This window comes from Ctenopharyngodon idella, chromosome 3, assembly GCF_019924925.1.
Source record: "Ctenopharyngodon idella isolate HZGC_01 chromosome 3, HZGC01, whole genome shotgun sequence".
NCBI classification, from domain to species: domain Eukaryota; kingdom Metazoa; phylum Chordata; class Actinopteri; order Cypriniformes; family Xenocyprididae; genus Ctenopharyngodon; species Ctenopharyngodon idella.
Window position 1 is genome coordinate 54607412 of NC_067222.1, and position 17188 is coordinate 54624599.

Genomic DNA, 17188 nt, shown 5'->3' on the forward strand with positions numbered 1-17188 from the left:
GGATTTGGGGATCCTCTGCCATTCCTCCTTGCAGATCCTCTCCAGTTCTGTCAGGTTGGATGGTAAACGTTGGTGGACAGCCATTTTTAGGTCTCTCCAGAGATGCTCAATTGGGTTTAAGTCAGGGCTCTGGCTGGGCCATTCAAGAACAGTCACAGAGTTGTTGTGAAGCCACTCCTTCGTTATTTTAGCTGTGTGTTTAGGGTCATTGTCTTGTTGGAAGGTAAACCTTCGGCCCAGTCTGAGGTCCTGAGCACTCTGGAGAAGGTTTTCGTCCAGGATATCCCTGTACTTGGCCGCGTTCATCTTTCCCTCGATTGCAACCAGTCGTCCTGTCCCTGCAGCTGAAAAACACCCCCACAGCATGATGCTGCCACCACCATGCTTCACTGTTGGGACTGTATTGGACAGGTGATGAGCAGTGCCTGGTTTTCTCCACACATATCGCTTAGAATTAAGGCCAAAAAGTTCTATCTTGGTCTCATCAGACCAGAGAATCTTATTTCTCACCATCTTGGAGTCCTCCATGTGGCTTTTCATGTGTCTTGCACTGAGGAGAGGCTTCCGTCGGGCCACTCTGCCATAAAGCCCCGACTGGTGGAGGGCTGCAGTGATGGTTGACTTTCTACAACTTTCTCCCATCTCCCGACTGCATCTCTGGAGCTCAGCCACAGTGATCTTTGGGTTCTTCTTTACCTCTCTCACCAAGGCTCTTCTCCCCCGATAGCTCAGTTTGGCCGGACGGCCAGCTCTAGGAAGGGTTCTGGTCGTCCCAAACGTCTTCCATTTAAGGATTATGGAGGCCACTGTGCTCTTAGGAACCTTAAGTGCAGCAGAAATTTTTTTGTAACCTTGGCCGGATCTGTGCCTTGCCACAATTCTGTCTCTGAGCTCTTCAGGCAGTTCCTTTGACCTCATGATTCTCATTTGCTCTGACATGCACTGTGAGCTGTAAGGTCTTATATAGACAGGTGTGTGGCTTTCCTAATCAAGTCCAATCAGTATAATCAAACACAGCTGGACTCAAATGAAGGTGTAGAACCATCTCAAGGATGATCAGAAGAAATGGACAGCACCTGAGTTAAATATATGAGTGTCACAGCAAAGGGTCTGAATACTTAGGACCATGTGATATTTCAGTTTTTCTTTTTTAATAAATCTGCAAAAATAACAAAGAGTGAAAAATTTAAGGGGGGTCTGAATACTTTCCGTACCCACTGTATATTAGGGGTGTTACAGGTGTTATTATTATCTGTAATAATCTCAAAATTATTTGTATCTGTATTTGGATTAAACTGGAAGTGACAGAGTTTTAACTGGAAGTTTTTACAATCACTTAAGAAGACTGTCATGTCTATAGATTTAAATGTATATCCATTCAAATGAAAATTAAAAATTAGATTAAAAAATTTAATTTTTAATTTTAATTAATTACATGATGTGGCAATTAATTAATCTTAATCACAATTTAATTGCATCAGTTTTGGCTAAGAAATTACCCCCAAAAGATAGTCTTTTTTGTTGTTGTCATTATTGTAAAGCATCAAATAGACACCTCAAAAAGTAGCTTCAGAAAGAAATATTTAGTTTGATTCTACATAGAAATCTTTACACATGAACTTTTGGACCATGAGGTTGAGTAAATGATGACTGAATTTTCATTTTTGGGTGAACAATACCTTTATTTTTTTTTTAATTAAAATGGACATGTAAATTGATGATTAAGTCGATCACATTCATTCATTCGTTTTTTTTTTTTTTGTGTGTGCAGTAAATAAATGGTTCTCTTCAGGCATCTTGAACTTGAAGCGGACACAGACCGATGACATGTATGACATCAGAGTAGTAAAGTACTGCAAGAGTGAATGGAGAGCAGACAGCTCAGCTCCGTATGCCTTTGAATCGCTCTCGCTGTACTTTGATATCATACACAGTCTGTGTAGCATCTCTTCAAGTTCAAGTTTTTTATTAATAGTCTGCATCATTGATTTCACTCTGTTCTTTCAAAATGCAGATTCAAAAATGAAACATTGCTAGGTATTGCATGGAGACAAGCAGTTCTGCTTTGTCTTTACATTTTATTTGGCAAAATTGAACAAAATAGACAATATTTTGTCTAAAATAACAATTTTAACTTTTTATTTACTGAACTGATAAAATCATTTCAGCATTTGCAATCGTTATATATAGGATATGGGACAAAAACAGCACTCGTGTAATATTGCACACGATCGTTATCCTGTGATATTGCTTAACTCATATGATCTAAATATGATCAAACATGGGCATTTTTCCCCCCACATCTTTAATTTTATGGACTTTCTGACGGCATTCAATAGGCTTCATTGCACAGTGAGTTGTTGCCCTACATCATATTCGTCATCAATGAACTGTATATGAAATGTCAGATGAACTACATAGTTGTTGGGCGTGGAAAGCACGTTAAATATTTTAACGCGTTATTTTTTTCACTGTAACTAATTAATCTTTGTAAACTTTGTGTAGGTACAGTTATTTCAGGACAATTATCTACAAACTTAAAGATTTAGACTCTGTAAATAGCTGATTAGAGAACACAGAAGTTGAAACTAAATATTCAGCAGCTAAATATTTCTAAAACAACTTTTTCTATGCATACAAAAAAAAAAAAAAAACTTGTTTATGGAAGCAATATTGTGCCATAATTAAACAAACAAATACAGCATATTGCAAACAAACACGATCTGCTTTGCAAAGGAAAACTCGACTCGCAAACAAATAGAAAATGATGTGCAAATACAAAGGTCATTTTGAGTGAAAACGCAGATGAGTAACAAATATATGTATTGTGTTTTACAAATATAAATAAATGAGCCTACATCATATTTCACAAATATATACAAACCATTTGAACAAATACCAAATCTAGTGCATACATATGCACACCTGTCTGTTACGATTGTAAGACACTTGCCTTTTTATGAGATCTCTCAGCTTGATTTTCTCACAAATGTGTGCAGGCAGATTTTCTCACAAATGCAGTTGAGCAACTTCCTCTTCCTAAACAGCAGATGGCGCTTTGCTATGGGTCAAATATATAGGCTTGCCTGGAAAAAAAGTTTACAATAAGTTTTCAGCTGACGAAAATGAGTGGTGAACAGGTGAGTATGATGATTTCTGAAAGATCATGTGATGCTGAAAATTCAGCTTTGATAACAAGAATAAATTACACTTTGAAATATACAACAGAAACCTGTCCGTGTAACGCTTTCCAATTCAGTTTTCAGACCAAACAATGCAAATGCAAAAATGAAAAATTGAAACCAGGCGTTCATTTTTCTTGTTTTTCGGTTACATCATCAATGGATATTTGCCAATTTTTCCCCTTTTTTTCAATTTTACTTTAGCTAAATCATGACTTTGGAAACAATCATTTGAATAAATGAAATCTAACCGATTTTCTATTTTTCCATTTTTTTTGTCTTGTAATTTGTGCCATGGGCTGTACCATTAGCACGGGGGTGTGGCCACGGACTCATTGATGTAACTGCTTTATTTACACTGCGTGTTGAGGAGTAGTTTAAAAGACTGAACACAGAGGATGACCCTTTTCACCCAAAGTGCTACCATTTTTATTATTTTTATTATTAATATAATAACTGTGCTAAATGTAGCCTATAAAGGCAGACTGGCATCGCGAGCAGCCGGGAAAAAGAAATCCCGGTGGCCTGGCTGATTTGCCACGTTGCCCAGCTTGTTGTATTTACCTACTTATTCGTTATTACTTTTTATTTATATAGCCTACTCTTGGTCAGGGGGATGCATCCCAATTTATTTTCAGTGGGATAGGCAGCAGACGGAGGGCAGCTCGCGAGCAGCAGCGCTTGCCATGATCCTAATGTCAACATAGCATGAAAGATAAAAAGACTACCCAGCGAAAATGTACAAAAAATAAAAATAAATAACCATAATTAAAAAAAAATCGTTAGGTTTTTAGCTCTCATTTGTAGGCCTAGTAGCCTACAATATTTCATACTAGTGCTGCAAGTCAATAGCACGTTGGATGTTGGATTCCTGCAGTAATCATTTGGGTACACCACAGACATGGAATTAAATAAAGTAATAATGAATAAGTCAATATAACTATAAACAAGATGGGCAATGTGCCAAATCAAAGCAGGCCTATTTGTATTTATTTATTGGAATTAATAATTGAAAATAATTAAACCATAGTGCTCTTGACTTGCAGCACTATAGATAAGATTCGCCTCATCTCCTGCGAACTGCCTCTACTCGCGAGCTGCCCGCTGTCTGCTGTCTATCCCACTGGAAATGAACTGGTATCTGGTGGTTGTACAGTACCAAGTAAATGCATCCCCCCTGACCAAGAGTATAAGGTATATAAATAAGATAAAGTAATAACGAATAAGTAGGTAAATACAACAAGCTGGGCAGGCCACCGGGATTTCACTTTTCCCGGCTGCTCGAGACTGCCTTATATTTAGCACAGTTACTATATTAATAATAAAAATGATAGCACTTCAAGTGAAAAGGGTCATTCTCTGTGTTCAGTCTTTTAAACTACTCCTCAACACGCAGTGTAAATAAAGCAGTTACATCAATGAGATGACCGCGGCCACACCCCGTGCTAATGGTACAGCCCACGGCGCAAATTACAAGATAAAAAAAACCCCAAAAAAACACAAAAAACAAGAAAAATGAACGTATGGTTTCAATTTTCCATTTTTGCATTTGCATTGTATGGTCTGAAAACTGAATTGTGAAGAGTTACACAGACCAAAACCAGTTACTTTAAATTGCAATAATATTTCACAGTATTACAGTTTTACTGTATTTTTGATCAAATAAATACAGCCTTGTTGAGATAAAGAGACTTCTTTCAAAACATTAAAAAAAAAAAAAAACCTTAATGTTTACAAACTTTTGACTGGTACTGTACATGCAGTGAAGATAATCGTTGTAAGAGTTGCTGAACCAAATATGTGTGGCTATTATTAATATGTTTAAATAAAAATGAAAAGAGGCAGATTGGTGTTTTATATCATGTTTTGTATAACATGTTGCTGGCTGTTATACATACAGAGATAACTGGAGTAGCCAGAGCGAGAGTGACGTTATCAAGATTGCTGCTGTTGCATTTTGCAGATAATGTAGAATTACCAAACTTTGCGTACTTGGTATTGAGAAACACCCCAACTCAACTGTTCATTGCTCATTTACGACAGCTGTAAACTCCTTGTAAACTTATTTTCTATATATGATTATTTTGTTTTATATATAACTATGTATGTCTTTAATTTTGTTTTGATGCATATTTCTGTCTTTTATTTCCCCCACTCTATTGTATTTTATTTGTATGTTCTTGTAAAGCACTTTGAGATGTAACTTTTAAAGGCTCTATAAAATAAAGTTTATTGTTATTATAAGCGCATGTTTCGGGGCTTCTCTCGGGAGACTAGCGTAAATTGACCCATAGCAAAGCGCCATCTGTCTGAAATTGCATAGCTGTATGCACTATATATTTAAGCCTAGTGACTTTTATCATTGTTTTCTCTAGCTAAGCAATTTGTTCTCTGCATTCTCTGGAATCCTCTCAAGCAGAGCAGAGGACTTCCATATTCCGATTGGTTGCCAGTTACTTTGATGCTCTCGCCGGTGGCTGTGTGAACTCACAGTTAGTAGTTTATATCAAGTGTAACAAAGGAATGTGATATTTATTTTATATTATATCACAAATATATTAGGTGTTCCCCCGGAACGCGATCGCGAATGGACCTTGTTTTTAGCAGTGAAGGAAAAGACGGAACAGCAGGTATGGCAAGCCTGCAGGTATACTTGTCGAAATGAAACGAAACGCAAAGCACACCGGGATCTTGGAGCTTTCACATATCACAGAGAAAAATAACCATAAATGGACCCACAAACTAACTGTACTACTTCCGAAGGTCTGAGATCACTTGGTTTGTTCACATATACAAACCCGATTCCAAAAAAGTTGGGACACTGTACAAATTGTGAATAAAAAAGGAATGCAATAATTTACAAATCTCATAAACTTATATTTTATTCACAATAGAATATAGATATAACATATCAAATGTTGAAAGTGAGACATTTTGAAATGTCATGCCAAATATTGGCTCATTTTGGATTTCATGAGAGCTACACATTCCAAAAAAGTTGGGACAGGTAGCAATAAGAGGCCGGAAAAGTTAAATGTACATATAAGGAACAGCTGGAGGACCAATTTGCAACTTATTAGGTCAACTGGCAACATGATTGGGTATAAAAAGAGCCTCTCAGAGTGGCAGTGTCTCTCAGAAGTCAAGATGGGCAGAGGATCACCAATTCCCCCAATGCTGTGACGAAAAATAGTGGAGCAATATCAGAAAGGAGTTTCTCAGAGAAAAATTGCAAAGAGTTTGAAGTTATCATCATCTACAGTGCATAATATCATCCAAAGATTCAGAGAATCAGGAACAATCTCTGTGCATAAGGGTCAAGGCCGGAAAACCATACTGGATGCCCGTGATCTTCGGGCCCTTAGACGGCACTGCATCACATACAGGAAAGCTACTGTAATGGAAATCACAACATGGGCTCAGGAATACTTCCAGAAAACATTGTCGGAGAACACAATCCACCGTGCCATTCGCCGTTGCTGGCTAAAACTCTATAGGTCAAAAAAGAAGCCATATCTAAACATGATCCAGAAGCGCAGGCGTTTTCTCTTGGCCAAGGCTCATTTAAAATGGACTGTGGCAAAGTGGAAAACTTCTGTGGTCAGACGAATCAAAATTTGAAGTTCTTTTTGGAAAACTGGGACACCATGTCATCCGGACTAAAGAGGACAAGGACAACCCAAGTTGTTATCAGCGCTCAGTTCAGAAGCCTGCATCTCTGATGGTATGGGGTTGCATGAGTGCGTGTGGCATGGGCAGCTTACACATCTGGAAAGGCACCATCAATGCTGAAAGGTATATCCAAGTTCTAGAACAACATATGCTCCCATCCAGACGTCGTCTCTTTCAGGGAAGACCTTGCAGACCATGCCATGAAATTTAAAATCAACTTATTTTTCCCTTAAAATGATACATTTTCTCAGTTTAAACATTTGATATGTCATCTATGTTGTATTCTGAATAAAATATTGAAATTTGAAACTTTCACATCATGGCATTCCTTTTTTATTCACAATTTGTACAGTGTCCCAACTTTTTTGGAATCGGGTTTGTACATGCTGAACCGCACCGAGAGTGTTTGGAGGGCTCAAACGAACTAGGTGTGAAAACACCCTTAAAGAAGACCCAAGTGTTTGATGGCTTGGCCCTTTGGCCTTTAAAATTTGATCCCATCCACTTTTATACCAGGAAATTTGTTTGTAAAGATTTATTTATTATTATTTTGTAAAACAACATTAGTTGTTTATCTTTTGCACACAAATATAAATTTTGTTGCAATATTACATCCATATTCTTGCACTATCCTCACTATCACACATCTATCTTTGTAAACATTTATTTTGAATTGTTTTCCTTGAATCCTGTTTTTTTTTTTTTTTTTTTTTATTGCAGAAGGCAATGGTAACATCAGCATAGAAAAAAATCAAGGACAAATACAATAAAAGAAAGATGCAAATGAATAAAATTTTCCATGTACAGTAGGTATACATAAAAGCAGCATTCAAGTGAGAAAGTGAATAATCAAATGAAAAAATAAAACTGCATATTCACATATGAATCTGCATATGAATAAAATGTATACTGGTTCTACTGATTGTTTTATTAGGCGCTCACTTAAAGAACTACAGTAATGCATGTATCCAATTTACTGATAAACATACACAATTTCTTTCCCCAGTACAGATAATTCAGTTTAGAACATGCGCTGTGACAGCTGGTTTTCTGTGCATGCACTAGCACTTATAAAACCGTATATTAAAAAAATTGAATATGGCAAGGTATGCAGGTGTGTCTCTCTTACGAGTTTGGAAGCAGTTAAAATCACAATAAACAAGGGAATGTTGTAAATGAATAATTTGTAGAGATCTTAGAGAAGAAGCAGCAATGATGAACAGCTGATTTGTACAGAAGCATCTAATGACCAAACTACATTGGAATTCGCAAACGGAAAAATCAAGTGAGCCCAGAGGGGTTTGTGATCAGATTGCATGTTTATAGCAAACCATACCGTAAGATGAACTGTACTCAGACCACCTCCTGAGATGGTTTCAGTTCATTTCGGTTCATTTTTAAGGAGTCTGAGATCATTTGGAGTGTTCACATATGAGCCAAAAATATTGCAAACCATGCTCAGACCCCTGAAAAGGACCCCAAGTGTGAAAACACCCTAAGACTCAGAGCCAGATTCATGAATCCATGTGTAGACATTTATAATCAAATATGAGCTGAGCATAAAGGGAAGCAAAAGCACATTAAAACAACAACAACAACAAAAAACTGATAAACCAACTAAACTGTTCAATTCAATTAAACATTTAGATGAAAATTACATCTGGTATGGTCTGTATTTGGTGAGAATTGAACAATAATTTTAGGATTTTTAGGCAAGTAACACTTAAGTTTTGATTAATCAGAATAATAGAAATGTTTTAGTGTTTTTGTTTTTATTATTATATGGTATTCTTGTGTGTATGGATATTGACCCCTTAATAAAGGCATGAACATTACTATGTTGTACTGCAAGTAAATATGAGTAATAATCATAAGTCAATCTCTCTCTCTTTCTGTTCACAAAGCTTCAGTCCAGATGAGAAGCAGCGCTCAGACTGGAGTCAGTGTTGATGTGAATGCTGATACAGGTGCAAGTGTAAATGCTCCTGTATTGACTGGAAACACCTTCACAGGAACAGTAAACATGTATGGATCAAATGCTGCAGGAAATGGTACATTTACATCACTATGATTAGACACTACTAATCATCTAACACCACTAAACATCTAAAGGGACACACGTGATTTAGCAACATTTTCATGGCATTAAATTGCATTTCACTTAATGGAATTCCACTTAGAATTTTGACTTAATATTTATCTGTATCTTCTGTTTATTTATCTCATTCTGTATGCATATTTTCTTTTGCCTCACAGACAAACACGCATGCTCAGAGACAGCAGAGAAACAAACAGAAAAACCAGGTAAATTAAAGGTGCAAGCAGCGATGAAAGGGTCCTCACACCCGGGCTCACCCCCACCCTGTGGCCTTAGGAAAACTGTGAACAGTGGGCGATATTCAAGCGGATAAAAATGGAGAAATATGGCAAAGTCATTTTGATGCACCACACTTCCTGCTGCCAGCAGGTGGCGCTTTGACTTTAACTAAATATTGCCATGTAGATGTCTTCAGGCCAGGAATCTTATGAAACATGAAGTTTGGGGCAGATCGGACATTGTATGCTTGAGTTACAACAACTTCCTGTTTCATGACGATAATAGCATGCTTTAGCACTCAGCTAGGTGTTGCTTGCATGATTTAGAATGTTTCTAGCAGATTTGGTACTCAATTGCATATTTTAGTATGTTGCTAGTAGTGCATGACATTGTTAAAAATGTCGCTTCCTGTTGCCAGTAGTAGTGATGTGACATTTGAACCGAGGCTTCGGAGCTTGTGTCGAGCATAAATGGGTGTGCCAGATGAAGCCTCGATTCGAGGCTTGTGTTGGTAATGTAGAAATCACGTGTCCAATGACAAACGAAGCCTCACTTTCTGTCCAATCACGTGCACGATTCACTTTGCATTTTGGAAAGTTCAATTCCCCAGATCTTATTTCATGAGTAGGTTTTTTATTCTGACTTATTCAATTACATTTTTTTAACACCCAGTCATACAAGTAATATGAATAATGCAAATTATTTCAGGAAAATAAAATATTTGCCATATGCAATCATAGGCTATGCCTACATTATTTTTCTATTAAGGTACATCATATTGATATTCATACCAGCATTAAATGCAACAGTTAAGTAGGTAATTGAATTTATCACAGAGAGAAATTTAACAACACACACACGCACTGTTAGGCTTTATTTGGTCACGTAACATGAAACTATGTATGGAATGTGTGGTGACTGCTTCGTCCGACAAAGCTTCTTTCACTGGGTTTTGGCTGCTTTATTTTTTACTAAACACCAGATGGCGCTGTTTTCAACACTCTAAAAGCTTTGAATCTTTTCCTGGAACAATGAGGGGAAAGCCTCGGTGCTTCATGAGGCTTCATTTGCCCATCACTAGCCAGATGGTGGCACTATTACTGTAACTGAATATCGTCATGTAGATGTGTTCAGGGCAGGACTCTTATCAAACGTGTAAAGTTTGGGGTAGATTGGACATTGCATGCCTGAGTTACAGCAGCTTCCTGTTTCATTGAATTAATAGCATGCTTTAGCACTTAGCTAAGTGTTTTGCTAACATTTTTCTAGAATGTTGCTAGCCTGTTTAGCACTTGCCGGCACATTTTAAAATGCTGTTAGGAGTCCATAACAGTGTTAAACATGTCACTTACTGTTGCCAGCAGGTGGCGCTATGACTATAACTGAATATGGGCCTGGGCATGTGTTCAGGACAGGACTCTTATCAAGTGTGTAAAGTTTGGGGCAGATCGGACATTGTTTGCCTTACAGCAACTTTCTGTTTCATGGTGAAACATCAAAATTTGTTAGGCCGCCAGGGACACGCCCCTTTTATGAAAAATCAAGATCTTCATAATTTAGTGCCGCACAAGCCTTATGATTACACAAACCAAATTTGAAGATGATCGAATTAAAACTGTAGGAGTTTGTTAAGGTATGAGCCCTGAAAATGGCAAAAACTGCACAAAAATCGCACAGGAAATTCAAAATGGCTAACTTCCTGTTGCGTTTAGGACTTAGAGACTTTTTTGTAGGTAATGGGATGTTACATGTATGTACTGAATTTCGTACATGTACGTCAAGTGTAGCCCGAGGCGCACACCGTTGAATTTTTATAGGTGGCGTTATCGAGCCATTCTGCCCCACCCGATTCTGAAACCTATATCAGATGTAAATTTTCGCCAGTCCTGACGTGTGCAAAGTTTCATGAGTTTGAGCATGTTTAGGCCCTCAAAAATGTGATTCTTTTTGGAAAAGAATAATAAATATACTTGCAAGCAGCGATGGCGGGCCCAAACCCGTTGAACCACAATAGCTAGTCACACCTTTTCCATTAAGGGACAATATTTGCCCCTAAATTGATTTTTCCAGTGCATATTTTTACCTTTATCAATAACTTTATAAAATGAATAATGTTTTAAATGAAAAATGTTCAATAGAGAAATATGATGGTAAAACTAAGTAAAACTTTTACATATTAAACTAAAACCGCCAGTAGGTGTCAGCAAGTCACTGTTTTTATGAGTGAGTCATCGAGTCATTCATTCAGTAATGAAACAAGTGGCTGTGAATGAATCATTGAATCACTGACTCTCACGATTCGTTCAAAGCCACAGAATTGTTCTCGAAACACAGACGTGTGTTGTAGTTCTGCTGTGGTTTTCGTTAGAACTATTATTTCATTGCAAAATAAATACTGTAAATACAAACCCGATTCCAAAAAAGTTGGGACACTGTACAAATTGTGAATAAAAAAGGAATGCAATAATTTACAAATCTCATAAACTTATATTTTATTCACAATAGAATATAGATATAACATATCAAATGTTGAAAGTGAGACATTTTGAAATGTCATGCCAAATATTGGCTCATTTTGGATTTCATGAGAGCTACACATTCCAAAAAAGTTGGGACAGGTAGCAATAAGAGGCTGGAAAAGTTAAATGTACATATAAGGAACAGCTGGAGGACCAATTTGCAACTTATTAGGTCAATTGGCAACATGATTGGGTATAAAAAGAGCCTCTCAGAGTGGCAGTGTCTCTCAGAAGTCAAGATGGGCAGAGGATCACCAATTCCCCCAATGCTGCGGCGAAAAATAGTGGAGCAATATCAGAAAGGAGTTTCTCAGAGAAAAATTGCAAAGAGTTTGAAGTTATCATCATCTACGGTGCATAATATCATCCAAAGATTCAGAGAATCTGGAACAATCTCTGTGCGTAAGGATCAAGGCCGGAAAACCATACTGGATGCCCGTGATCTTCGGGCCCTTAGACGGCACTGCATCACATACAGGAATGCTACTGTAATGGAAATCACAACATGGGCTCAGGAGTACTTCCAGAAAACATTGTCGGTGAACACAATCCACCGTGCCATTCACCGTTGCCGGCTAAAACTCTATAGGTCAAAAAAGAAGCCATATCTAAACATGATCCAGAAGCGCAGGCATTTTTTCTGGGCCAAGGCTCATTTAAAATGGACTGTGGCAAAGTGGAAAACTTCTGTGGTCAGACGAATCAAAATTTGAAGTTCTTTTTGGAAAACTGGGACACCATGTCATCCGGACTAAAGAGGACAAGGACAACCCAAGTTGTTATCAGCGCTCAGTTCAGAAGCCTGCATCTCTGATGGTATGAGGTTGCATGAGTGCGTGTGGCATGGGCAGCTTACACATCTGGAAAGGCACCATCAATGCTGAAAGGTATATCCAAGTTCTAGAACAACATATGCTCCCATCCAGACGTCGTCTCTTTCAGGGAAGACCTTGCATTTTCCAACATGACAATGCCAGACCACATACTGCATCAATTACAACATCATGGCTGCGTAGAAGAAAGATCCGGGTACTGAAATGGCCAGCCTGCAGTCCAGATCTTTCACCCATAGAAAACATTTGGTGCATCATAAAGAGGAAGATGCGACAAAGAAGACCTAAGACAGTTGAGCAACTAGAAGCCTGTATTAGACAAGAATGGGACAACATTCCTATTCCTAAACTTGAGCAACTTGTCTCCTCAGTCCCCAGACGTTTGCAGACTGTTATAAAAAAGAAGAGGGGGTGCCACACGGTGGTAAACATGGCCTTGTCCCAACTTTTTTGAGATGTGTTGATGCCATGAAATTTAAAATCAACTTATTTTTCCCTTAAAATGATACATTTTCGCAGTTTAAACATTTGATATGTCATCTATGTTGTATTCTGAATAAAATATTGAAATTTGAAACTTCCACATCATTGCATTCCTTTTTAATTCACAATTTGTAGTGTCCCAACTTTTTTGGAATCGGGTTTGTAAGTAAAATAAAGTAAATACTGACAGTATCATGTTTAAAATGTACTTTTTGTTTTTAGACCTGTTGTATAATAGTCGCATTTGCAGTCGTGGATATTCGGGAACAATTGTGTTCTTGCTCGTTATCATCATTAAATACAAGAACTCACACAAGGTATGTTTTTGTATCGGAAAAGTTTGAGTCTTAAATCGACATTAATCCACTGTCTGTATATTTGTCCTTCATGCGAGTAAGTGCTAAATTCCCACTTTTACAAAGATGCATTGTCGAGAACAGCAGTAGCCTAATTTAGACCGATATAAAGCAGCATGCTGCATGCAATCTATCATATGTGTGGTGGATACAGTAATTTATGACTGCAAATGATGAGGTAATTTGATTTTGGCAGTTAGAAAAACCTGTTCGGTTTTAATATAATTTTAAGGTAGAATTAAATGAACTACTCAGCATTTTGTTCATGTACCCGCTTTTGTCACCTCACGTGGGGTACGCGTACCCCAGCTTGGGAAACACTGTCATAGGTCATTTTGAAATGAGTTCAGTAATCTTTTGCATCTCAAAATTTTGTAAGTCTAAATCCAGTGTAAATCTTAGTCCAGTATTTATCTTAAGTTTTTTATATATATATATATATATATATATATATTTCTAAACCATTAAACCATTTTCAAACCATTCAAAAATCCACATTCAAACCAAAATTTGAGTGTAAATTAGAAAATTGTCTGGCTTGATGAGAACGAGTTTGGTGACTGTAGGTAAAACTAACCCCCCCACTTTTGTCAAAAGGTGGCACTATAGAGGCCCTTCTCCCTGCCCGTTTATACTGTTTTGCCCATGTCTACTGGGTGTGTGTGTCGAGTTTCAGGCAATTTGAAGCATGCTAAAAGTCTCAAAAGCATCCAAAACAAATTTTAAAGTTTGATGCATTGCCATGGCAACAGTGTTTGAGATATCAAGAATCGATTCTCAGGTGTACGTTCACCATATCTTGGCATTATTCTTATGAAGTTTGAGACAAATTGGGTAAAAATAAGAGGGTGATCTCAAAGTATTTTGAAAGTTACACATCCTGCTGCCAGTTGGTGGCACTATAACTTCCATGTGATCAGACACCTACAATGAACACACAGCTGAAGTTTGATCAAAATCAATCAATGTATGCAGATGTTATAACACACTTCCTGTCTCCCTTTTCTCACCATAAATTTGTTGCCTCGCCACGGCCAAACCGTTTGAGATATCAAAGATCCGCTGGCAATTTAGCATCATCAATATCTTGACTTCATGCTGACCCTTCACCGGGAGTTTGATCGACAGGCAATCTAACCAATCATAATGCTGAATCTACCATTTTGTCCGACAAAGCAGTCAGGAGTTAGAAAATCAGGGTTTATGCAGGTTTCATCAAATCTAATTCAATGCTTTTTAATGCCAATTTTTAATTTTTAATGCTCTCTCTCTCTCTCTCTCTATATATATATATATATATATATATATATATATATACACAATGGGTACGGAAAGTATTCAGACCCCCTTAAATTTTTCACTCTTTGTTATATTGCAGCCATTTGCTAAAATCATTTAAGTTCATTTTTTTCCTCATTAATGTACACACAGCACCCCATATTGACAGAAAAACACAGAATTGTTGACATTTTTGCAGATTTATTAAAAAAAATAAACACTGAAATATCACATGGTCCTAAGTATTCAGACCCTTTGCTGTGACACTCATATATTTAACTCAGGTGCTGTCCATTTCTTCTGATCATCCTTGAGATGGTTCTACACCTTCATTTGAGTCCAGCTGTGTTTGATTATACTGATTGGACTTGATTAGGAAAGCCACACACCTGTCTATATAAGACCTTACAGCTCACAGTGCATGTCAGAGCAAATGAGAATCATGAGGTCAAAGGAACTGCCTGAAGAGCTCAGAGACAGAATTGTGGCAAGGCACAGATCTGGTCAAGGTTACAAAAAAATTTCTGCTGCACTTAAGGTTCCTAAGAGCACAGTGGCCTCCATAATCCTTAAATGGAAGACGTTTGGGAGGACCAGAACCCTTCCTAGAGCTGGCCATCTGGCCAAACTGAGCTATCGGGGGAGAAGAGCCTTGGTGAGAGAGGTAAAGAAGAACCCAATGATCACTGTGGCTGAACTCCAGAGATGCAGTCGGGAGATGGGAGAAAGTTGTAGAAAGTCAACCATCACTGCAGCCCTCCACCAGTCGGGGCTTTATGGCAGAGTGGCCTGACGGAAGCCTCTCCTCAGTGCAAGACACATGAAAGCCCGCATGGAGTTTGCCAAGATGGTGAGAAATAAGATTCTCTGGTCTGATGAGACCAAGATAGAACTTTTTGGCCTTAATTCTAAGCGGTATGTGTGGAGAAAACCAGGCACTGCTCATCACCTGTCCAATACAGTCCCAACAGTGAAGCAAGGTGGTGGCAGCACCATGCTGTGGGGGTGTTTTTCAGCTGCAGGGACAGGACGATTGGTTGCAATCGAGGGAAAGATGAACGCGGCCAAGTACAGGGATATCCTGGACGAAAACCTTCTCCAGAGTGCTCAGGACCTCAGACTGGGCCGAAGGTTTACCTTCCAACAAGACAATGACCCTAAGCACACAGCTAAAATAACAAAGGAGTGGCTTCACAACAACTCTGTGACTGTTCTTGAATGGCCCAGCCAGAGCCCTGACTTAAACCCAATTGAGCATCTCTGGAGAGACCTAAAAATGGCTGTCCACCAACGTTTACCATCCAACCTGACAGAACTGGAGAGGATCTGCAAGGAGGAATGGCAGAGGATCCCCAAATCCAGGTGTGAAAAACTTGTTGCATCTTTCCCAAAAAGACTCATGGCTGTATTAGATCAAAAGGGTGCTTCTACTAAATACTGAGCAAAGGGTCTGAATACTTAGGACCATGTGATTTTTCAGTTTTTATTTTTTAATAAATCTGCAAAAATGTCAACAATTCTGTGTTTTTCTGTCAATATGGGGTGCTGTGTGTACATTAATGAGGAAAAAAAATGAACTTAAATGATTTTAGCAAATGGCTGCAATATAACAAAGAGTGAAAAATTTAAGGGGGTCTGAATACTTTCCGTACCCACTGTGTGTATATATATATATATTAGTTAAAAGTTAAACTTTAAACTTTTAGTTAAAAGTCGATAGATGATGTCATATGGCAGTTGGAATATATTTATGTCATTAAGTTGCAATCGCGTTCTGCCAAGTATCAGCAGCCCTTTACATTTGTTTGCTTCTCTGCTGCTACTCTTTGTGCTCACATAATATATTTTAATGCAGCCAAAATCCCAATAAAACTATTTAATCTATTTATTTTTCTTTTTGTTCTCAGACAATATGAAATAGTGAGTGAAACGCAGCCCATTAAGAATACATGCTGCAGGGCTCGACATTAAGCCTTGTCGAGTGCTTGTCCTATGGAGAATGGTCATTCACTTGTCCGAGTAAAAAAGTTGCTTGTTCAGAAAAAAAATAGGATTTCCCTTTCAAGGGAACTCGCGCTGCGTCGAACTGATTGTGTTGTGAAGCACGTATGAAATCAGTCCAATGAGGTGACGGAACATCATAGGCGGGTGACATCACTGACCAGGAACTATAAAGCCTACCTGAAAAGCTTCTGTGCCTTCAGCAAGCGCTATATGTGAAATAGTTTGTCCTATTTACTGTTGTCTGTCTTCCTGAATACGAGCCCTCTTTGAGGAGGGTGGCTCGGCTCGCATTCCTCGCGGCTCGGGTCCCGCTTCTGCCAAGGCAGAGCGCCGCCTGATGTCGTGTGATTCGCAGATGGATCTGACAGAGGGGATAGAGATGGGCGCTGCCCTATCTCAGCCCTCACATGCTGGATCCAGTGTCTCAATTTGGAGTCAGGAAGCACGTGCTGCGGTTTCTTCCGCTCTGGTTGAGGCAGCTGCACTGATGACATCAAGTTCTGAGGAGTTGGATGTTGTTAGTGTAGCAAGACTCGCCACTTCA

The 17188-nt window shown here is 38.3% G+C and overlaps 1 protein-coding gene across 1 annotated transcript in view; it reads left to right on the plus strand.

The window, feature by feature from the left end:
• LOC127508755 (NACHT, LRR and PYD domains-containing protein 3-like) overlaps window positions 1-17188 on the plus strand; it is a 168586-nt gene that overhangs the window by 45963 nt on the left and 105435 nt on the right. Inside the window, exons 3-4 of the mRNA XM_051887105.1 lie at window positions 8759-8905; window positions 9111-9158. Of these exons, the coding sequence (XP_051743065.1) occupies window positions 8759-8905; window positions 9111-9158 (195 nt within the window). The remainder of the gene's footprint in view (window positions 1-8758; window positions 8906-9110; window positions 9159-17188) is intronic.